This window comes from Ptychodera flava, chromosome 2 (assembly GCF_041260155.1).
Source record: "Ptychodera flava strain L36383 chromosome 2, AS_Pfla_20210202, whole genome shotgun sequence".
NCBI lineage: Eukaryota > Metazoa > Hemichordata > Enteropneusta > Ptychoderidae > Ptychodera > Ptychodera flava.
This window is the reverse complement of record NC_091929.1, coordinates 45428500-45454166: the sequence shown is the minus strand read 5'-3', so window position 1 is coordinate 45454166 and position 25667 is coordinate 45428500. Positions and strand designations below refer to the sequence as shown.

General features: G+C 36.6%; 1 protein-coding gene across 2 annotated transcripts; it reads right to left on the bottom strand.

Moving 5' to 3' along the window:
- Positions 1-1962: 1962 nt before the first annotated feature.
- LOC139122094 (GDP-L-fucose synthase-like) lies at positions 1963-25604 on the bottom strand. 2 transcript variants are annotated; one of them, XM_070687490.1, is made up of 8 exons: positions 25480-25604; positions 24527-24660; positions 23920-24034; positions 4614-4816; positions 4117-4250; positions 3325-3536; positions 2730-2829; positions 1963-2102 (listed from the first exon to the last, which is right to left on the bottom strand). In XM_070687490.1, exons 2-8 carry the CDS (start codon positions 24655-24657, stop codon positions 2047-2049), a joined length of 951 nt encoding a protein of 316 aa, XP_070543591.1. In that variant the 5' UTR covers positions 24658-24660; positions 25480-25604; the 3' UTR covers positions 1963-2046. The 2 variants fall into 2 exon arrangements, with proteins under 2 accessions (XP_070543591.1, XP_070543582.1); XM_070687481.1 differs by lacking the exons at positions 1963-2102; positions 2730-2829; positions 3325-3536; positions 4117-4250; positions 4614-4816 and adding exons at positions 10864-11544; positions 11795-11894; positions 17956-18167; positions 18552-18685; positions 21976-22178.
- Between the last annotated feature and the right edge of the window lie 63 nt (positions 25605-25667).

Genomic DNA, 25667 nt, shown 5'->3' with positions numbered 1-25667 from the left:
ATTTCGAATCGCACACCATTGTAACAATTGTTTCACACGTGCTTTTTAAATTAAAATTGACTTCATTTGCATTACCAGTTTCACATTCGATTTCTTGTGATTTCCAATTGTGTGTCCTGGTCGATGAAGGGAAGGCTTCAAACTAACCGATGGACATTCTTTCCCGAGATTTTGTTAATAATTAACTTGCCATGATCTAGATTGTAAATTTACAAAAGATTAATAGAAGATGTTACATTCCTCGATAACCCAAGCCAATATCTTTCCATCCTAGTGACGTTTCGGTAACATATCACCATTAAACGTAACAATATTCGCGTTAACGTCACCAGTTTTCAAGAATTCCCGAACAACACGTGCATCTTACAAGGTATAGGAACAAACTTACTGGCGCTCTTCGCATACGATGTTGTAAGATTTTGCCGACATTTAATTTCCAAGGGCAGGTTATCAACATTGCAGCTTTACCAGATGATCCTTGAAACGGTTCTGACAACGACTTTGTGATCTTGAAAGCTTTTTTAGTAAACTATGAGTGGATTCAGGAATGACACATAATGGTAATTTTCAGAACTTCCAAACAGGTGGAATTAAATTTGCTACTACTTGAATTGACTAATACACAGGCACTGGCTCGCTACACAGCTTCGGGTCTATACTTTACACTCATATACTCTCATCTGACAAGGCCAGTCTCAAGCTAAACGACGTATAATGGTTTGTGGCCAAAACGGTGTCACTCATAAAGACGCCGCTCAAGTGTCAAAGTCAAACTCTGCAAGATGACCCTTCCCAAGTTTGCTTTTTAATTCACCAAGATAAAAAAACCCACATTTTTCTCTCGTTTTTTTCTCCGACAAACAAGTTTATGAAAACAAACAACCAAGACGAAAACTTACATCACCAATTTAACATATGACAAGTTGTTAATAGAAATGCCTTACATTTTGAAGCAGTGTAAGGAAACTGAATTTATCCGCCATTTTCTCATGACGTAAGTCATGAGAAAAGTACAAAATAAGTCATGAAGTAAGTCATGAGTCAAGTACAAAGTATTACGATCATGCACCTTTCGTATAATTATTTATTCACCAATTGATATGCTTCAGATGCTTATCCACTCTTCATTGCGTTCTTGCTACTGGTGCAATCGGGATCTCCCTATAATATCTGACCTGGAGATTACCATAATAAAATTACTAACAAAAGCTATAAATAACTTACACTTGACAGTCGTAGACCATAAAGAAAATTAAAAGCATGCTATTAAAGATTTAGAAAATCCCTTCCGGCGCTCTATATAACCATCACCGCTTATAAAGATATTTGTCAACTGATAACCAAAATGGTTCGTCTTTTCAGCAAATGTAATTTTAAATCCGTTGAGATGTATATGAGTCCGCATGTTCAATCGTCTAGAAATTAAGCTTGTACTCAAAAGTTCTCTCCAATGGCGTTCGCGAACTTTATTCGAGGTTCTAGTGCGTTCAACTTGCGGTATACGGTGAATATCGGGGATTTGAGTCCCCCAAGAAGATCGATATATTCTGAAATAGTAAAGCATGCAGGCTATACCAAAACTGACTGCGTTTCATGACCGTTTTGTAGCATGACTGTGTAATAATTAATGACTTATTTCAGGCCAAAACTCAAAGACCAGTTGAACCGTGGCATATTTTAAGTCAAGTACTGGGCCGAGATTTAAGAAACTCAATCTTGCTCAAATGACAAATTCCGAAACGTTCAGGGCAATTGGCTTAGGCCCATATCCTATATAACTGGAACTGTCAAAGTTTCAGATAATCGAGGGTACAAATTGTAAATACCCATCTGCAAATCCACGGCGATGATGATTATGATGATAACGACGATGATGATAATGCTGGTGATGACGATGATGATGATGATGATGATGATGATGATGATGATGATGATGATGATGATGATTATGATGATAACGACGATGATGATAATGCTGGTGATTGAAGGCGCTGATAGCAATTTGCGTTTACACTTTTCATGCACATGTGACAACTTTGCGGGTAGTTATTTGTTCACGACGTCATAATTTTCGATGAACCAGTCAACCGTCTCTTTGATTGCTGAAATACAAGATAGCGCATGTCAAACGAGTCCTTGTGTTGCAAAGGTTGTTCGATCGGTTTGAAATGTCGTTGTTTACAGATCCGAGATATAACTTTTGAAGTATTTTCAATCATTTTTCTTCTGTTTTGGCAAAATATGTTTTATATCATGTTGATCTCGTGAACACACACAGACTGAATATCTTGAATGTTATCGTTTACAAGTGAATTTTGTTTCCGGACCAAAATTCAGTACTGTCAACAATGGCATTATAGATTGTACACGGATCGTTGAGGTGACAAAGTTAATATTTGTGTTTCGACATGTTTTGTCAAGAAGAAGAAGAAGAAGAAGAAGAAGAAGAAGGAGTTTTTAAATGAACGTTTAAAAAGAAAATGTACTTGTTTTCTGTAATAAATAGTTGAAAATTATCGAATGTTCCAGCTTTTGTTCACTGTTCTTACTTCACTAGGAGGATGCATTTTATAATAACAAAAAGTAACAAAAACTCAACAACACAAAAACAAAATTGTGTGAAGTTAATCTTCACTACTATTTAAAGAAAATATCTTATTTGAATGTTCTTTAGAGGTAGACACAAAATAAAACCAGAAATTGTCATGAGGCTGGAACGTAAGAGTTACCTTGTTTGGTTGGCGTGAATTTAAAATCTGGCAAATATTTCCTCAGTTTTGCATTATTTACTGTTCTTCTAAACTGTCCATCCGACTTGCTTGTGTCATACTAAACTATGTTAAGTGCAATGTACATAATTATAGATTGAGTTATCCCTCTATAGATCACTATCCAACAAAGAAAAGAGCCGGAAAATATCATATACACTCATCATTGATAAAACGAGGAAGGTTGTGGCGACAACATATATTTATAATTGACCATTCCCTGGGAATTCTTCATTTCTTTCACTTTTAATCCTATCCTACCATTTGAACACAAGGTTAGTTATTGTGGGCAACACCAGAGGTGCAGTATGGCCGGCAAAATACACTTGAACCACAATGTCTTGCATGTAAAACCGGTGTATCAAAAAGCACATGATACACTCGTTGATTATTGGGTTAGCTTCTTCCATCAGATCTATATTCATGCCTCTCCTTTTTAAAATCATGGTTAAAGAACGTCAATGTTTGTTGGTCCCACCCCCCGTTTGCAATGGAGAAACCACTTTATGTAAAGTTTGTGACAAGGGGAATGAATGTGTTATTTCCACAAGGATACAATAACTTCACCCTGAAAGCCGATAGCTTCAATCACCATCTCAGCAACATCCTTGACAGATACTTCGTCTTCTTCATCGACAGTGAGGATAATGGGAGATATTTCATCATACTCACGCAGGACCCACATGAACAGTCTGGCTAAGTCTAGAGAGTAGATGAATTGGCGACGAGGGGATCCTGTACCCCAGATGACAAATGGCAAGTTATCCCCTGAAAGACAGCAATCCCAGTTTTAATGGTCAGTTTAAGTATACCTTTCCAGACCGTCAGGTGCAAGAGAATTTATGATTAAAATAACATGACATGAGGATTTAAATGGCAGGAGAATGAACAGACAAAGGCAACTAAATAAATAAACTGATACATAAATAATGCCAAATAAAAATAATGTGTCTGGTTATCCGACCGACCAAAGAGAATCCGCCGACCATGGACATAGTTTTTGTGTTTTCCAAAAAGTCGAGTTAATTTTCTGAATATTGGTCTCAGCAAACAAAAATGAAAATGAATTTCTCCGTTATTTTCGGAGGCACGTTCACAAAACAGATGTTTTTTTGTAAAATTTAGCCTAACTTAATTTCATGACTGATCATTTAATTGATCAACTGATTGTTTGTTTTATTGATTGATTGATTGATTGATTGGCCGATCGATAGACTGAATTAGCATACACAAATTTTTATCTTGACTTTTGTAGTTAGTGGTTCGATTCACGATGCGTAAGTGAAACTAAAATTTTGATATATCGTTGAGCATCGTTTCAGTCAAGGTGAACGAGTGAATACGTTACTTTTTGAATGGTATGCCTTGTTAATCAGTCCAGGTATAACATGTCCGTCCTCAAGGTTAAAATTGTCGTGAGGGCCGAAGACGTTACTAAGAATTACTGATGTAAAGTTACAGTTGTGTTGCCGGTGATAACAGCTGTGGTGTGGTGACGGCCCATGATCAATTCCATGACGATGGAATAAAAATGAAAAGGAGATAGAAAGAAAGAGTGACGTCAGTGATTGTAAGATATCGTTATTTTTTGTGTCACCGATGATTGTTAACTCCTTATGCACCAAACTTATCAATATAAAGCCCCTGTAGACCCACTTTGGTATTCAGAAGTATCTAAAAATACATGCATAACAAGATAGTATATCTAATATCGTTATAATGAGTATATTTTCATAAGGAGACACTATCTCACTCTTAGATGTATATATTTCCCCTTTTATTACTTAACCTCAGCGTTATTTTACATACTGTTCTTGTTAACGATTTTTACCATTAAATACTTACTTGTTCATTACGTCAATCATCAGTTTAGAAAAGGCAAACCCGTATTCGGATTCATGAGGTACGCCTTGGTGCATCATGGTCTCGTCGACTGGGTAGATAGTTTTGGCGGGAAACATACTTGTTGAAAGGCATGACACACATTTCTTGACATTGTACTTGAAACAACAGTGCAAAACATTGTCGTTTATTCTCATATTGACACGCTGTTGAGCAAATACACAAAAATGTAAATCTTAGAAAAAATATTTTCTGTTGGTTTTGTAGCTATTATTCAAACAAAATGAATTAAAAAATGTCCTGACTATTTTACGCACTGATTTGTGTCTTTCAGTTTTGGAAAACTATACTTGACCATCAATAGATCACTTTCCGTAAAATTGTCCTGTCTAGAAGATCTCTGTCTTAGAGATCTTCTAGTTTTCATCAAAGGTTGACTTAATTATAAGCCGTTATGTTTGAAAATATCAACCTTGCATTTAGTTTTAGATATTTCTAGTACAATATAGAAAATTGAGCAAATCAGTTTGTGTGTCCCTTGCGTATCATGGCTGTTGATAATTAGTCATTCCGATTAAAATATATGATTTACTACGGTCTTTTTGGAGGGAGGGGGAGGGATGGCTGGATGTTGAAGCTACGACTCCAGATACGAGAAAAACGTTATGTGCATATGTGATAGTGATACTAAGAGGAAGCATAGTTTTTTTTATTTTCAAAGCATCATAGCTTGAAGACCAATTTTGAAGGTAATATTATTTCCGTTACAGTTCCTTGGACTTTTGACTTTATGATTTGAAAAAAACTGTAGTCACTCACTAACATAATGACAGTTGGTATCACAAATGATATAGGGCATCTCAAATTTTATGTAGCATCTATATCCCCTCAGTACTCATATTAAACTTGCTCGACACAGTTAATATGACGTTATTTCTATTTACTTGCCAAAAAAGGAAAGTATCCTACTCAGAGAAACTTCAAATGTCATTGGTCAACCAAAGGCAAAACTGGATTAAACTGGTTCAGGGTAATAGTCACCCACTTTAAACTGAAGGCAGCTGATGTCAATTTCACTTTCAGTTGCTCAAGCTGAAGAGCGTTTCCGAAGTAACATATTTATGTACATTAAAAAATAATTCAAGCAATTGATGAATTTGAGTAGTTGCTCTGAAGTTTGAGCTCAAAGATCTTACAGATGTAAAACTCAATGAAGGCACAGAGACTAGCAATAAGAGTGACTTCATTAATGATACAAACATGTCCAGACGTAGGGCAGTTTTTCCTAAACTTAGCCATAGTACAGCAGCACGATGATCCGCTAGGAAAACTTGAAAACGTAGCAGATGTTGAGTCAAGCAGTATAAATGCCCTTGTGGTGACCCATGATACCACCTTCCTCGATTTCAATTGTAAGAGGAAGGCCTAAACAGAAATTTCTACTCTACGACATTGCCCATCATTTACCAGTCTCAGTTGCTACATGTAGTGATATAATGTTGGTGCGACTGGAGTTGCCGACATGCTATTGTTGCGCTCGTAGTTAGGGGAATTACGAGTGAGAGGTACCAGTCTGGATCGTAATGCTTTCAGTAACTGAAGCTGACACACCAAGATATAGATTGTAACACAACCTCGTACTTTATTGCAAGATGGCGACCGTAACGTTCACTGTCAACGGTCTGATCTCAAGTCTCCGTCTCTCCTAGTCTAAGCTCTCTACAAAGTTAAATACATCTTCAAACTTACATAATTACAAAAGTAATCACGTGGTAATTTCCCGCCAGTCTTTGATTGTTTCTTAAGATTAAATAAGATCACACCATGGAATATCCCATTCTCAATTGTTCTCAATGAAATCTTAACCAATAATTAATTAAACTATCACACTATCTCTTATCTGCTTCTCGTACGATCTGAGTCAATGACCTTCACACGTCTTGGCCACGTGAGGGACGCTTCGAGATAAAATCTCTACAGGGAGGGGCGTTACACTCTCCCACCTTTTTTATAACCAGCGTCCTCGCTGGTCAAAACGAGTGACGAAGCATGGCGATAGTTGACAATTGCAATCTACTTAAAATAATAAAAAAATACATTAATCGTAAGGCAGTGTGGTTAAAATACGCATAAATCACATATTTTACAAGTTAGCATAAAGTCATTCATTATTCGTGCACCTACAAAATTACAGACTAACATTAACGCATCTAAAATACTTACAGAAATACTAATAAAATCACTAAAATACATTCAACTACAAACTCAAAATTCAACTATTCTACATAAAATACAGAAAATCGACGAAAATCATTCGAAAATCGTAACATGTATCAATGATTTTTTTTTTTTTTTGTGTGAAAGGGTGGGTTAACTGGAAGGGGGTGGACATTGAGAAGGATGACGTAATTTTGCTTGGTGTATTCTGATATCACGGTCAAAGGTTCAGGGTAACCCTAGTAACGACCGTTAGGCATCACTAGACTGTAGCAAATAGCAACTCCTGTGCCAATATTCGGGGCTCTTTCTATCTCCAAAATCTTCATAAAACATAAAACAACAAAAACATCAACACAAAACCTCCTCAACAACTTCAAAAACTCCAAAAATAAACGCGATAAACCTCAATATCGCTCTATCTCCAAAAATCAATTCCTCAGGCCATCGGTCAAAACTAAGGACCATTGTATCACTTACGGATCACTAGCACTGGCATTCCTAGCCAACTGAGGGGAGATACACAACAAAACATCCACAACTCCTTACACTTACTTCTTCAACAACAACATAACTTCAACTTCATCAAAAAAACAAAACAAAACAACACTTCGAAAAAGAAAGACGCCTCGTTTGCATACAAGTCCAGAGTATTATCCTAATAAAAGAGTGGTTTCCAAATTACCAGAAAATACAGTCAACAAAACTGAAAAGTCATGCATCTTATTCTTTGTCGTCGCACTTTATGGGTGGGTGTATTCCGAAATTCTGCTTCTTATCATTGTCAGTTCATTCGTCACGTAATCAGTCCGTGTATTACAAAGCCGACTGGAAGGTGAACCACAAGCATCGCTGACGTTGGCTGGTCGTATCTGTTCTAAACTCACACACATTACCAACTTCTTGAGCCATTTCTGTAGACAACCACTCTCTCGTCCGGTGTATCTTCGAGGCATGACGTTAGCACCAACATTAATAATGTCACATTGCCTACCTCGGACGTCCGGCACGCGTCCATGTCTGCAAGCCGCCTTCGTCTCTCCGGTCATAGTTCACCTCCATCCGCTGCGGTGCATCTTCGATGATCCGCTACATATCACCATACATTCGCTCGTGCTGCTGGTTCAGTGGTCCTTCGTCGGGGTCTGCCATCTCTCTTGCACGCCCCTCGTTGACTCTACCACCAGATCTCAGAAACCTACAGCCGTGCTGCTTCAGTATACTCCGGATTCTCACACCAAATTGTTGCGCTCGTAGTTAGGGGAATTACGAGTTGAGAGGTACCAGCCTGGATCGTAATGCTTTCAGTAACTGAAGCTGACACACCAAGATGTAGATTTAACACAACCTTGTACTTTATTGCAAGATGGCGACCGTAACGTTCACTGTCAACGGTCTGATCTCAAGTCTCTAGTCTAAGCTCTCTACAAAGTTAAATACATATTCGAACTTACATAATTACAAAAGTAATCACGTGGTAATTTTCCCGCCAGTCTTTGATTGATTCTTAAGATTAAATAAGATCACACCATGGAATATCCCATTCTCGATTGTTCTCAATGAAATCTTAACCAATAATTAATTAAACTATCACACTATCTCTTATCTGCTTCTCGTACGATCTGAGTCAATGACCTTCACACGTCTTGGCCACGTGAGGGACGCTTCGAGATAAAATCTCTACAGGGAGGGGCGTTGCCGACATGCCATATGAATACTGTGACTGCACTGAAAGAAAATATGAGATGCTGGATTTTGGTACTTGGCATCCGCCTGGCTAACCAATGTGTGGAATTGACTCGGAATTCCACTGGACCCGAAAGTACTACATCGACCGCGGCTTTGTCAAGAACATTTTACATGCTGAGAAGATGGATAAACAGTAGTGAACATTGTAGTTACAATGTTCGTACCAGCCAAGCCTTGAGTTTATGCCAATCTGGCGAGATTGTTTTCGGCCTCAAGACTGACAATGAACTGAATGAACTTGCCTCAACAACATTGAATATTATGAGAGGATTTCCGAAAAACATAAAAAATGGGCCATTGGTTTTCTATAGAATCAAGTTCAGAACTGACGTGAGTGTTGCCTATTGTTTAATGGTATTGTATGAGAGCAGACAGCGTTATGATGACAGCTGTTTATGATTATTAATATTCATGGGACCAGAATGTCCTTGGTCACTTATCTATTTCATGATGGGTGAAGACACTGAACGTTTGTTCGCCATTCGGGCTCTGAATAAGAGGCACAATCTTGACATCGTTGTTATTATCACAAAACCATCAGCATTCAGGTACTTTCCCCGAGATTTTAAATATAAAGCAAAACAAGCTATATGAGTAAATAAAGAAACTTATGACACAAAACCTAGCACTTAGTGTTGTGGCAGACCTAATTAATGGGGTTAAAGAAGCTAACTTAGAAAACTAGGAATGAGTCAAAATCGTTAAATTTGTTGTTCATGCCAGCTCAAAATCATTATTGCAACCAATGTCATTGCTTGCAACACCGGTCAGCCATAAAGATGGTTTGCAACGAGTTGTTTAGTCTGCACATTGGCTTCTCACTGTCATAGCTACGGATTTTCGGGTGATTTGTCTTCAGAAAATGCATTGTACATTTGGTTATGCTGTTAATAATAGAATCTGCTTGTGTGTAACAACATCGCATCCCCTGTGCATCCTGATTTGATAGATAATGAACCAGAAAAAGCCTATTTGCGCCAAGACATGATTTTCTGAAGTTATTGGACAACAACGTATATACTGTCATGCATAGTCACTGACAGGAAAGTGCAAGTGAGAGAGAGAGAGAGAGAGAGAGAGAGAGAGAGAGAGAGAGAGAGAGAGAGAGAGAGAGAGAGAGAGAGAGAGAGAGAGAGAGAGAGAGAAAGAGAGAGAGAGAGAGAGAGAGAGAGAGAGAGAGAGAGAGAGAGAGAGAATTGCATTTACACACTATTCACAGATTACTCTAGGAACAAATTTAATGATTCAGTTTAAGGGGACACGAGTGAATTTCACAGCCGTAAGTTGTTCGGGGTCCAAAAGGTTTGATATGTTATTGTCAAACATCTTTATAGATTGTCTATGGAAGGTCACAATGCTTCTCTCGTGAATTTACCCTCTTATGATGGTAACAGTATACGTCTTTCCTAGAAGTTCTAAGAATTGCCCCTTTCCTAAAAACCAAAGTAAATAATTAATTTAGTATACAAACACATTCCTTGCACAACAAAATACAAACTTTATAGTTTATTCGTTTATGAGCATATAAGAATTTACAGTTTTGGTTAAAACGATGTCAACATGCTACAATGCCCACCAACTGATGGGGTCACAAGTCTACATATTTGTATAAAAATTGTCAATGCTACAGTGATAGAATGAGAGAAACGCGTATGTTCAAATCAAATCGAAACAGAAGTCAAACAGCTGTCTTGTATAAACATTTCCTTGTCAAAAGTCTATATGCAGCAAAAATGGTTGTAAAAACCGTGCTATAATATGCAAACCCTTCCTGTGGCATTACCCTGTTGTCTCAGGCTTGGGGATACTGACTCAGAATGTTGTATGGATTCACAGCACAAGGAAAACAATGTCAGTGTGCGTTTGTTTGCCATAAACCTTGTCAAATGAATCCCTTTCACTGAAAATCGATATATTTCTATCAATGATGTTACTCGTCTTGTTTCCTATGACACTAAGGTTGTGCGCATATGTAGATGGCACTTTCTAGCATGTTCCAAGGCAACAGTTCTTCCGACGCTTGACAGCTGCCCCCAAAAATGTTAAACTTAACTGACTATTCACACAAATAAGTGCCAAACTGACGCATACCACGTGACCTTAAATTGATGAATCATGACAGATAGTTTGCATGAGGTGTGTTAAAATATTATTAATATCGCTTATATCATTGTTATGTCATTTCTGGCTGCTATGTCACGCAAACAACATCAGTCAGACCAATTTAAAACAAAGTCTTGGGAAGGATCATAAATGTAGACCATGATTATAGAATACAAAACGCAAATAAATTTTCTGAGATTTTATTACCTGACTAATAGCATAGGAATCAATAAACATGACAATTAAAGTCAAAATTTATAATTATAACATTAGAAATAGAATAAGTGAAAAACAAGCTCTTTGGTAGGATGTGAGCAAATTTCCACTTTTACTTTATCAACATTTCTAATAGTTTTACTCTGCAAGTGAAAACAAGGGATATAATAGAGATCTTTGCTGTGTAATAGTACGTGTCTCTTCGTTAAAAAATGACTTGAAACTTTCGTGACGACACTGAATTTCAACGTCAATATGCATATCCTCGACACTGTATCTTCAGATCATTTTAATATTGCTACGTTTGTAAACTAAAGACATGAATCTTTTTGTATATTTTTAAACAGACATAATAATAAAAAATGATAATAAAACATAAGTAATTGCACAACAAAGTTTGAAGAGGCAAATTCCAGATCAGAAAAGGTTTTCATTGTTTAATAGGTGTACAGACAGAATGTACCACGCCACGTAATATACCCCTTCAACCAATAAATATAGTGTGCCGAGAAATGTAGAATTCGTTCCTCTTCTGGAATGGCGAAATGTTTGTAGTCCGACAGAAAACAAGTTATTCTTGGTATTCCAAGATATCACTTTCGAGCGATGTCGTAGTTTTTGACGAACCAATCCACAGTTTCTTGAATTGCTGAAATAAACGGAATTTACAGAAATTTCACAAACGGTATTATATGCAAATTCTTTATGACATTTTGAATTATGTTTGAACTATCAATAATGTGTTTACAGTATCTGTAGTACCTCCTTTTAGTCGGTATTTTTCAGCTTGTTTTGTTGACGGATCATCTGTGCGTGCGCATCTAAAGGCCAATTTTCAGTGTCCTAAATGAAATCAATTGTGTCTATTTGACGTTTTCTTGTGTTTTAGTTTTACTTACCTTGTTCCATTGGAGTAAATTTGAAATCAGGTAGGTACGTTCTCATTAATTCATTACTTGCAGTTTTCTTGAATTGTCCATCAGATTTGCTGGTATCGAACTGTCATAATTTGTGATAAGGAAAATGGACTCGGTCTTATAAAACCCAGTTAGCACTCGTAATCGGGCGCAAAAAATTTTGTTTCCCAACCGAAAGATCGTTCAAACATTCCAAAAGCGAGTCATGCACTCATCCGTCTGGCTTCAATGAGTATCAAAATCAACGTTTGTACTTAACAGAGTAACAATAGCTGTAGTCAAGACTGGCGAGTCTTCAGCTTTCCGGGTTGCAATGGTTTAGATTCATTAAACGGTGAAGTACTACGAATTACGTCAAATTAAGTTGTGGTGTCATTTTCTTGAAACTTTGCACAAATATCCTTGGAAGTTGTGCAAGTGCAAAAATGAAATAAAAAATGGGGGTCACCACGCTCGTTTCCATGGAAACGGACGTTAAAATGGCGTGGTTAGAAATGAATAAAATGATATAATTCTCTTAAACTAAAGAAAGCAATTATAAAACGCTTAGCAAATGAGTTACTTTTAATAAATACCAAGACTTAAGATTCATATCTATCTAATGTATAGTTTTCATGATGTTTGTGAAGAAATTTTAACATTAGTATCGATTACAAAATGACGATATCAAAATTATATCACTACATAATTTTCGAACTTTCTTCCTGTCGCTTTGAATGGTGTCATTTTGACCAAACTTGGCGAAAAAACTCCTGACATAATACCATTTAGTTTACACTTTTAATAAAAGGGTGTCACCACGCTACTTTTTACAATATCTCCAGGTGAATGGGTAATGTGCGCCATATAAATGGGAGAGAAATGTTATTTTTCACTCATATTGAATAAAAACCAGCTTCCTGGGGGGGGGGGGTCAAAATATGACAAGGTTATAGGTCTCATGTATTTCTAAGACACTGGGTCAAAAAATTAGGTAAAAGCGCAATTTCAACAATGACAGGGATGTTAAATACATGCGCTACAAAAAACCAATTTGCGGCAGGCTGGAGTTAAATCTGCGCAGAAACGTTTGTGCTGCGGCATTTTGTAATACTGACGTGTTTTGTAATAACTTACGCAAAATGTAATAAGGGGTATCAGCATTTTGTAATAACTGACGCATTTTGTAATACCTTCTACAGTGTTTTGTAATAAACCAGTCTACGCGTTTTGTAACAAGGGTATCAGCATTTTGTAATAAAAAATTGTCTACGCAAATGTAACAAGGGTATCAGCATTTTGTAATAATTCGCACTTTGTAATAACTGTTAACGCGTTTTGTAATAATTTTAAAAACTTTCCCCAGTTTTAAAGCATTAACAAATATTCTATTGACTTTGGAATGGTATTACAAAGAGTGTGTTTACTCGTTAAGTAAGTACAAAATTTGATCGCTCCCTGACTTCCATTTCAAATTAGACAGACTTAATTTTAGACAGCTGTCAATCAGTATTTTTACCAACTGATCATCTGAGGCAGGTAACTACTAGATTTTGACTAGTTTATTATCATATATTTGAGAGAATCATTGGTATACACAGTCAGTTGATTTATTAAATATAGGATAACGACATTCTTTCTGATGTATTGCAGACAACAAGCAATCAACAGGTAGATACTCAGATAAAATAATTAAATAATAACACATGAGAGCGAGGGCAATATCACGATTTATTGCCTGCCCAAGGGATGGTGGTCATGATCGAAATATTGATGATGCCCGAGCATCAGTATTTCGATCATGACCATAAGCCCGAAGGCAGGCAAAAAAATCGTAATATTGCCCTGGCTCTCATGTGTTATTATTTTTATTACACCTAACAAGCAAACATGCAAAGAAACAAAAACACAAAGACTTCTTCGAGTGCAGTTCGCCTTCTAAGTCCTGGACCTCAGCGTAAAATGTTGTCAGTGCCGAGTCTAGGGTTGCCACTAAAGTTTGCCGATCTCCTCGGTGGCGTATCCAAATTTGTTGCTTGCATAGTCGTTGAATACAGAAATTGCATTCCTTGTTGCCATTTTCGTTCGTTTGCTGTTTACTTGCATCAAAATATCGTCTAACTGTGCCGGTGACAGCTCTGCATGACGTTTCGCAGCCATAAGTTGCCGACTGCAAAGTACAACAAGCGAACGACAATTTGTTTTGCACAGAAAGGATGCGCAGTAAGTAAAATGACGTCATCCATGTAATATCAAATGCAGAGGGCATCATCAAGTTCGCAGAGGGCATCATCACATTCGCAGGGGGCATCATCACGTTCTTTTACATGTCACGTGAGTCGTGTTTAACCAATGGCAGTGCACGCTGAATGAGTGAGGTGTAATAAAATATAATAACATAAAATAAATTATTATACATCTGCCTTCGCAAACAATAGAATCGAGCTTCCGTAAAAACGGGCACGTAACGGGCATGCAATAACCCCTTTATATTTGATGATAAACAGTGCGTCATTGAATGGCTCCATATTGAAACTCCATACTGTACTTTGAAAATAACTTCTGGTTAAAGAAACAGAAGTAAATGTAATAATAATTACTACGAAAATACCGCAAAGTAAGCACTCAGACATTTGTGCAACGCATCGCCCGACGCGCTAAACGCGCGCTAATGACTACATGTATGTGTCTTTATACATTCTTTGCGTTATTTTCGTAATAACCTTAACTATACTGAAGTAATCTAACGTAAACAAAACTAAAACTAAACTAAACTAAACTAAACTAAACTAAAGTAGTCAGAATAATCTGATGTTTTAGTGATTTGACTTGTTTAGCTACTAAAGCGGAAGTATATATGACCTGTTGAGTATGTATGTATGTATGTATGTATGTATGTATGTATGTATGTATGTATGTATGTATGTATGTATGTATGTATGTATGTATGTATGTATGTATGCATGCATGCATGTATGTATGTATGTATGTATGTATGTATGTATGTATGTATGTATGTATGTATGTATGTATGTATGTATGTATGTATGTATGTATGTATGTATGTATGTATGTATGTATGTATGTATCTATGTATCTATGTATCTATGTATCTATGTATCTATGTATCTATGTATTATGTATGTATGTCTGCATCTATGTGGGTAGGGAGGAGGAAGGGAGGGAGGGAGGAAAGAGTGCCTGAGTATGCATATCTATCTATCTGTCTGTCTGTCTGTCTGTCTGTCTGTCTGTCTGTCTGTCTGTCTGTCTGTCTGTCTGTCTGTCAATCTTTCTATGGCTGTTATCATTTAATGATAATGGCAGATATTTGGCAGGTATAACCAGTAGGATAGCGAACCGAATGTAGCTTAATCATAGTACATGTATTGCAAGGCAGCTTATCCTAGGTCGTTGGCTAGAGAAATTTTACCATTGGGCGATAGCGTGGATTCAAAGGAGAACACAACGGGAAAGAAATATATCTGAGAAAATAAAACCATGGCTCAGTAGATAAGAATTGTCACCTTTTTCATACAAGGAAAAGTGGCTGGTCTGTCGATAGAGCTTTATTTTTTCCTTGTCTATGGGATGATTAAATTCAAAAAATGATAATTCAGTATTTTAATTGACTGCTTCACGTCAGTGTTTATTTCAGTATATTTTGATAAATATCAGCTGTCAGCATTGACATATTAACGTGCCCTCCCATCCTATTACCGTAAATTATCGACAATCAACTTTAGAGAAACACATATCATACATGTAGAAGTTGCTTAAACTATTGCAACCTTTTGTACGTTTATTTTCCACTTTAACCCTTTGCACCCCATACCAAGGCCCTGGGGTGGAGTTGACATTTGGAAGTACCATCTAGCATGACGTCTGACTTCTTAAATTAACAAAGACTGTCCCCATACCATTATAATTTTGAAATCATCATACAATACTTTGTGCCAAAAGTATGCAAATTATGGTTACATGACCTCATTAAGTATTCAAAATGGCGGCCAAAATATAAAATATTGTATTTTTTCTTTATTTTCATAGGAATTCCTCATTAATTCATCATTTTTCATCACCAAACCTGTTTTCTATCACGTCAGCATGGACTGCAATGAAACTGTGACAAAATGTTTGAAAAAAACACAGATATTTTGTATCATTTTGACAAAGGCTCTGTATAAGTGTTAGGTCAGTCAAGGCATAATGTAACATAACATCCAGCACCTAATATTATGAAATATTTCCCACAGTAAGTATGTATATTTTGAATGACAATGACACACTTGTCCCAAAATATGCTAATACTGGTCATGTGACCTAATTAGGTATTCAAAATGGCCGCCAACAATATAAATGTATCATTATTTTTACATGTTTTCCAATTTTCCAGTAAAAGATAATCGATATTTTATCATATCCCAATGCATAATCACATTTTAGAGTCCCATTACCATGGACTTTGATGTAAACTTTATACATTATGATAAACTTTACACAGATTTGATAAACCTTACACAGATTTTCTTGTCTTCACTCATAAGTCAAGAATTACACACAGCGCCCTTGAATAGGAGTCAGACAGGTCAAGGTATCCTATTTTATATCATCTGACTATATTGAATTTATCAAACTTTGTCCTCAATTGCAAGATATTTTTGGAATTCTAGTATTACAATTGCCCCAAAATATGCAAATACTGGTCACATGACCTCATTAAATATTCAAAATGGCAACCAGTATTCTAAATTTACAATGATTTTCACATATTGCTTCTCTTTCTGACGACATTCTAAAGAATTTATCACTTCCCATTTCTCAATTATGTCTAAATGTATATTAGATTCTGTTGTCTACAACTGATGGTTTCAGCAAAATGTTTGTAACATCATTTTATGAACCAAATAAAAGCTTCGTTCAAATCACAGTGTACACTAACATTACAATCATTTTGCAAAACTCAGAATTTGATTATTCGAGTTTTGCATACTTCATCCAATATACATGCAAAAACATAAGAATACACAATTTTATTGTCACCAAAAATAATATTTATTGTTTTTCTTTAGTAAAAAAAGTAAAAATAATGTAGCAGCGCCCTAACACTCAGACTGAAACCCTCAAAATGTCACAAGGGAACCATTTCTGGATAAGGTGGGTTTTGTGGCATGTACATCATTAGTATAATAAAATTAGGTCTTAGAACACAACACTGTCAATGTTGATGATGTCGCTGTCTTTTATCATATTCTGAGCTCTGCGTGTCATCTCAAAGCCTTTCTCTTTCCATCCACCAACAGTAACATTGAAGAGAAAAAAATGCAGAAAGGTCTGCCGTATATTGTTTTTCAGTACAGTACAGTACCGTATGTACAGTAAAGTACAGTACTGTATGTAAAACCTACTAAAACTTTCTCGGTTTGTTTTCTCGATTATAAATCGCATGCAATAAATCTCATTCTGTCTTCAATTGCATTTTGACTGTCAACTCAGACCCCCTTATATTGCGTTATTATGATAACCTAGCCTTGGTAGTGAGATATAATATCGACATCATTATATGCTTTTACATTTTTACGTATTCAGAAACCACAAAGCATTTTGAAATACATACAATATCAGCGGATGTTTATAATTATTACAAAATGCGTTGACTAATGTTACAAAACGCGATTTATTACAAAACGCTGATACCCTTGTTACAAATCGCGTAAACAATATTTTATTACAAAATGCTGATACCCTTATTACAAAATGCGTAGACTATTTTATTACAAAATGCTGATACCCTTATTACATTTTGCGTAAGTTATTACAAAACGCGTCGTATTACAAATGCCGCAGTACAACGTTCTAAAGCGTGTGCGCGTCCGAATTCGTCGCCCTTCACCTTAAACGGTGAAGTACAAAACTGCTTCCAAAATGTATTAAAGCGAAAGATTGAACATTTTCTGTCTTTATCGAATCCAGAGAAAACTTTGACATTTTTCGCACAATCGCAAACTGCAGCTACTTTCACCATCGTGGTACATTTGATAGGTGCCAAACTCTCTGACGTAAAGCGACATTACACAATGCCCATATCGAAGAGCGAGCGTTAGCTAGATTTAGACGGTCCAATATGAAAGACTTCAATCGGGCAATATTTCATGAAAGGATACAACAATTTTCCCCTTGTAATCATAAGCTCTGACAACCATCTCAGCAGCTTCCTTGATAGATATTTCATCTTCAGCTCCAACTGAGACTATCATAGGAGTGATTTCATTATATTCTCGCAGCATCCATATGATCACTCTTGCTAGGTCAACAGAGTAGATGAATTGGCGACGAGGTGACCCTGTACCCCAGACAACAAATGGATTGTTCTCCTCTACAAAAAGATGAATGTTTTTATGTTTTATCATTACTGAACACCATGGTAGAAACTGGTGAAAGTACAAGACTAGACAGTTATTCTATAAATGACAAATTCCAAGAGTCTACATGATAACAACAAATATACAGATTATGATTTGAGCGCAGTTCATCAAATTCATCGATCGCACATTCAAGGATGTATTGAAAGTAATTTCAGGAAATTTCCCTCTGTTAACGGTTTCGCATTTAATCGTACTTATGAAAAACATTATATATTTCAATTTGAATTCACATTGTGTCAGTGATCTAAGTGACACGTACGCCTGCATTGACCCTTACATTAATCTCAATATAACGTAGTCACGCAAACCAACAGACAGCGAGAAAGTTTGCTTACTTTTAGCAAGGTATCCCTTGTGTACCAGACCGGGCAGTGCATGCCCATCCTGCAGGTTGAAATTGTCATGTGGTCCATAGACATTTGTCGGAATAACGGACGTGAATGTGCATTTGTGTTGGGAGTTGTAAGCCCTGGAATGAGAGAAGTGGTGTATTATATGACCCAACAAATCTATATATATATATATATTTGTGTGTATGTATGTATGTATGTATGTATGTATTTGTGTATGTATGATTGTATGTATGTATGTATGTATGTATGTATGTATGTATGTATGTATGTATGTATGTATGTATGTATGTATGTATGTATGTATGTATGTATGTATGTATGTATGTATGTATGTATGTATGTATGTATGTATGTATGTATGTATATAGTATGTATGTATGTATGTATGTATGTATGTATGTATGTATGTATGTATGTATGTATGTATGTATGTATGTATGTATGATGTATGTATGCATGCATGCATGCATGCATGCATGCATGCATGCATGTATGTATGTATGTATGTATGTATGTATGTATGTATGTATGTATGTATGTATGTATGTATGTATGTATGTATGTATGTATGTATGTATGTATGTATGTATGTATATTTGTATGTACGTGTGTATATATGTGTGTATGTTTGCATACATGTGTGTGTGTCTTTGCAGATAGCTGACCACTTTGACCAAGTTCCACATACAGCATGCATGCATGCATGCATGCATGTATGTATGTATGTATGTATGTATGTATGTATGTATGTATGTATGTATGTATGTATGTATGTATGTACGTATGCGGTATGTATGTATGTCTGTCTGTCTGTCTGTCTGTCTGTCTGTCTGTATGAATACTTGTATGTACGTGTGTATATAAGTGTGTATGTATGCATACATGTGTGTGTGTCTTTGCAGATAGCTGACCAGTTTGACCCAGTTCCACATACAGCACATGTGACTTACCGTTTGCACTCGTTTCGCACTTTCATGTGTACTTCATGATCTGTCGTACCTGATACCTGATACTAAAACCCATGCCAGTTTCGCCAACAGTTGCTATTGACTACCTACACATGCTGGACTACTCGGCACTGGTCTACTTGTGCCATGAGCTACACTTGTGTAGTGGGGTCACATATGACTACGTCTTTGTGAAAAGTTGTTGTACATTGTATAAATGACCAGCAACTATAGACTTGGATTAGTTTTGGATCTACGGTTCCCTGATCTCTGAGAAGCGAAAGTCAATCGGACTGCCAGGAACAATAACCAAGACTCATATAATGAATTTCGCCCTGAACCCAGCAGCAGCAACCTTGAGTCAGCTTGGAGCGACCAAGATTTTATACTACGTTAGACAATATACATGGTGCATGATTTAAGTAACTGACTGCCACAGCAAACCCTAATGTAACGTTACCCAGAATGCATCTGCATCTAAAATTTTAAACTACTTTTCATATAATAATCAGATATAATTACAGCATCTTTGTAGTCATCCTCAGATACAGGTGTTTCAGAGTCAACTTCTCAATCTACTCCAGGATGTAAGACTGGTTTCCTGTAGCTTAGTCGGGTAGTCAAACAATTCATGAGGGAAAATGTCTTTTGTAATGATCAAACAGGTGGGTGTGGATGGTTTCAAACTGCTAGGGCTTGAAGCAACATCAAGGGCAATTTCGTCCAATTGGTTTCAGTCATAATTCAACAATCCCCTGGTTATATTGTCCATGCCAACCCTGCAAAATTACTTGGCAATCATTGTGTCTATATTGTCTATGATATGTACAGATCCACTGAAGAACTGCCACTGAAGAACTGCCGATAATCATGTCAAATGGGAAGAAATGAATATTTTGTGCTAAAATATAATAATGGAGGCACCCAAGGCCGATAGATGAAAATACATGAACAAAGAAAGAAAAACATCCAGTTGCTGCCAGAATGGCCTCGGCAGAGTAAAACCATCAAAAGAAATTACAGAAACAGCTGCCACTAATGGAATGAATGCAGACTCCAATCAGAGTGCAGCAAGCGACAGTTGGTACAATAATTGTTACTAACTCATGATGTGAAATGGGGTCTGCCTAACTGAATTTATGTTATATTATTCGTAGTATAAAGTTTGTCCCGCATTAGCAACAGCTGTGAAGGTGGACAGAGAGACGCCGTCAGGGCAAGGCTACAGGTCCCCCTACAAAAGGCGAATCATGATATTTCATAATTTTCAATCAATCATTTTCTGTACACAATACATTACACAGCAATGGACAAAAAACGATTGTAAACATACTTTATGACGGACGGCACAAAATATTTATGTATTATTGGAGGCTTAGCTCCACGATCACAGCTGAGACAGAACTTAGTGTTACAAACAAAATCTTTGACTTCATGCAGAGATCCACAAAAGTGATAGGGTGCCAGCCCCTCATACTGAAGCCAAATTTCGCAGATTGTCATACCTCTTCTTCAAACCAGAAGAAATGGGAGCTCCTAAATCTGAATGACTTGTTATAGGCAAATTGTTTCGATGAAATCTTACTAACTCCGTAGATAGAGGATGTTTGGTTAGAAGAATACATTAAAGTTTCTGTGAAATTACAGACATTTTTCGTATTTCAGTATTGCGGTCCAAGAAGTGTGACCTAAGACGTTCTTAAGGCAAATCAGGGGCAAAGATCGCATGATGGTAAGTTTAACTTCGCTATTCTTTCTCTTGTCAAAGAGTTTCAAAGGGTTCGGCTTTTTAAAAATATTGGAATTTATTGACTACCGCCAGAATGCAGCAGATGAGGAACGTGCCCATCACTTGAATATGAAAGAATATTGGCTATAGGTTCATTTTCAAGCAATGCTCAATGCTCATGGCACAAGCACAAATGGATGAGTGTTGGACGTAGCCTTACAAGCATAGCTCAGTAGTATGCTGCATCTAGTGGTAAAACTAGTGCAAGCAGCAGCAACAAGAGGGCACACAAGTAGATGAGGCCTTCATTCTCTGAACTGCCACAAACCAGTCAGGTTTCTCAGAGTAGGACATATGTATGTATGTATGTATGTATGTATGTATGTATGTATGTATGTATGTATGTATGTATGTATGTATGTATGTATGTATGTATGTATGTATGTATGTATGTATGTATGTATGTATGTATGTATGTATGTATGTATGTATGTATGTATGTATGTATGTATGTATGTATGTATGTATGTATGTATGTATGTATGTATGTATGTATGTATGTATGTGTACATGCTTTAATTGTCTGTAGTGTACCATGAACATACTTGCAGTAGGTCTAAATTACTTCAAAAAAGAAAGTTTGCAATGGCTAGCCTCTTGTGATATAACCTTTGGAATTATTCGACAAAAACACATGCGTCTATTGATTTTTTTATCAAACAAATCTCACCTGTTCATGACATCAAGCATTCGTTTTGCGTAGGCGAAACCGAAATTAGAATCGTGCGGAGGTCCATCATGAAGGTTAGACTCATCGAATGGGTAGGTGATGTTGTCCGGAAACACACACGTTGACAGGCACGACACACACTTGTTGACGTCATGCACAAAACAGGCGTGCAATACGTTGTCGTTTATCTTCATGTTGCAGCGCTGTTCAAGAACACGTGATTTGATATTGGCGTTACGTACTTTGAAAACGAACTAGAAACTTTATCTCGTGCTTCGGCGGGGGAGGTGGTATACTCCTTGGCGTCATTGTGCAAATTTTCCGAACACAGATACAAAAAATTACCTCAGTTTGATTGATATTTGAAAATTGACAACAACTAATCGGTGTATTATTCTCAATGTTAGTCTGTAAATTAAGTGAAGTCATCATAAAAGTTTGACACATCTCGCGACCATTCATTAATTCGAGACGCTATATGTATGAAAGTTGCAAGAAAAAGTTGCAAGTGAGCAATTTACGACGAAGTGACTGAACAAGAATGTTTTTAGTTTACTTTACTCAGGTACTGTTATTCTCAATCGGCTTTCATAGCAATCTATCCGACACAACTAAATGAAAGGAAAAAGTATTGTTTAAATTTCCATATGGCGTCCTTAACATAACAAAACAATTCACGTACTTGATCCCATTAGCACAAACCATACTTCACCTTTGAGCGACACATATGGTTGGAGATTAAAAGGTGATCACCATAAATTAAAACATATGTCACATCTACTAGTATAGGACGCAGTGACCTTTGATGAACCAACTGAGCATACCACAGTATTATTTGTGAACACTTCGCGCGAGCAAACTTTGGATTCAAAAGATATTTACAACTCACAAACAATGTTCACTTGCAAATGTGTCTCTCATGCTTGTCTATTACATGAGACTTGCTGTTAACTTACTTTGGTTTTAATAACGATATAAATCTCTTTACTAACGTTGGAAAGGTGCCTTTATGGGGAACTTACGGTTGTAATTTCTCATCAGAAAAAAAATCAAAAACAGAAATGAAAACAATTCATCAATAGATGACATGATTTTTTGGACACAATCGTGAACATCAACCCTGGTGGTTGGTTGGTAATATCATATGTCATGTTTGATCTATGTGACCTTGGACATGCTCACGAATACAGTACTAGAGACATCCGATCATTCAACGCGATTTGTGTTCTTTGAGATTCCTCGGTGAAGTTTACCATGTGTCTAACATATATCCAGTATTAGTGACTTATTCAATAAATGCTGCAAACGAACATTTAAGTACACCATTCTTCTGCATGGAAGGTGATAGCCCTTTCGAGCAATTATGCGATCATCAACAAAGATGAAATAAAAAGTACGAACAGTAGTTGCACTTTTGTTATGAAACAAAAGGATATTAATTTTGCACATTTTTGAATATGTACGACACATTTCAAATTTATGTCACGGTGTTACATTTCTAAGTCAATGACCCTAAAAGTTTGGCATTTGTAGTAGGCCTACATACTGTGATTTTTGTTGTTATTTAACATTGACATTCTTGCCTGTTATCTAAATGCTGTTAGTCTTTTTGTAACATTCTGTGCGAGCTGAGGGGCCCGTTTAAGTTCTGGTACACAACTTGTCAACAACATTAGCAGCCGGTGTGAGGTCTCGTCCAATCAGAATAACGCATTGAAGTAGCCGTTGAAGCCATTGATTGGTTGCAGTTATTGAAGTCGAAACGAGCCACAAACAAGGATCATATCTAGATACCAGAGAAAGTGGAGGTTTTGGAAACTAAAGAACATTGTGTACCTCGTTCCAAATTGGTCTCAATACAAAATTACCCTATTTGTGCAAAGTTACCTTGAAAATGTAAAAACTTGAGAGCCCCGTGGGTCTCATTGATGATTGAATACTCACGAAAAAGTCCAAGTTGAACTTCAAATTTCGGAAAAGTCCTCCAACCATGGCTGCCAGATGAATCACGTGGGTTGGTTTGTGCTTCTCAAAGAGTGCCATAGTTTCTGCTTCTGACCTAGCAACGAGAATGCAAATGCTCTGCTTTACGTGTACAAGGCTAAAACTTAACAGTGTAAATTTGGCATTGGAAACATGAGAATCCTATATGACATCCAGGGTACCACCGTGAAACAACATTTCCGTCGAGAAATTTGATAGAAAAGATATTTGCAATCTTAAAGTTTGTTTGCATTGCAAGTGTACACACGTAGCTAATACTTTTGCGAAGCTGTATCGAATACACAGCAGAAAATTACTATCACTGGTAGACAGCTGATATGGCTTGCAGTCTGTCGACGGTTGTTTCCTGGAAAATTCGGTCAAATATTAGCAATGTTATATTCGAACTCATATCTTTAACGACGGAATAATCCCGTATTGCTTCCAAACGTTAGACAAAGTGCAAAATACGCTAACACGGAATTAAAGAAACCCCTTCATCTAAAGTGTACAGTGCGGAAACATGTTGAGTATTGGAAAACAATTTTATGACTGTGAAAACTCTTACTCAAGATTGGCGTCTTTGGAAGACACGAACACCCATTTATCACCCACATCATGTTCCTCCAAAGCCACTTTTTGGACTGCACTGCCCACCAAACCACTGGCACCAGTCACCAAAATTACTTTAGAAGCCATAATCTGGAATACAAAACAGAAATTTAATAGGTGTGGTTTTGGAATTTGATTGAAAAATCATGGAGGTCGAATTATTGTTGGACAGCACTATCACGGCACTACCCTTTGAGTATAAGTGAAATTACCCTTTAGTATAAGAAAACTTCACTGACACAAGTGAAAGTTTTTGACTTTACCTACTTTATTGCTAATTTCAAATACAAATATTCAAATGTCATAATGCAATGACACGGAAAAAGGCAGTGTTGGAGTCGGAAATAATAGCTTAGTGATAATCAAACCATTTTCATGAAATTTACATTGCAATATTTGTGTTAAAGGGCTAATTATGTAAGCCGCTAGTCAAAATTCTATATTAAAGTGAAAATAATAAATAAATATTTACACATCTTGGCATTTACTGAGTGGTTCAAGCGTCAGATTGTCTTGCCAGGAAATTTACTCACTACATTACAATTTCAATGGAAACAAAAGGCTATGACACCTTCATAATCCTCTTACAGACTAGAACAAACTCGATCCCTGGGATCGATTCTCGTACCTTTAAGAGATGCTATCTTAATAATTTCATAAATATCTTGTTATATTTAGTTTTGTTAGTAGTATGATTCTGATCGATATGTTGTCTGATGAACTATTTTTCTACTTGTCACAGTCGTTAACATTTAAGCATAGGGCAGACAATTTAGTGAAAGATTTACACTGGAATGTAGAGAGCTGGGGAAAATAAAGGCATTCAGTATTTGATAACACATGAAAGCTGTGATCTACATGTAACTTCAGTGAATATTGTGACGATGTCCACAAAAGTTTGTTACTTACCTGAGTTTGAAGTCCGCCTGTACTACAACTTTCCCTGTTTACCCGTACGGCGTATAGTTCTGTTTTGTCGTATCTTTGGAACGCTACCAGACTGAGCTACCTGTTAAGTGCTATTTAACACAAACGATTTACTATATCTAAGCTGAGGCATTATATCATGGTAATTGTCCAAACAATGGCATTCTTTC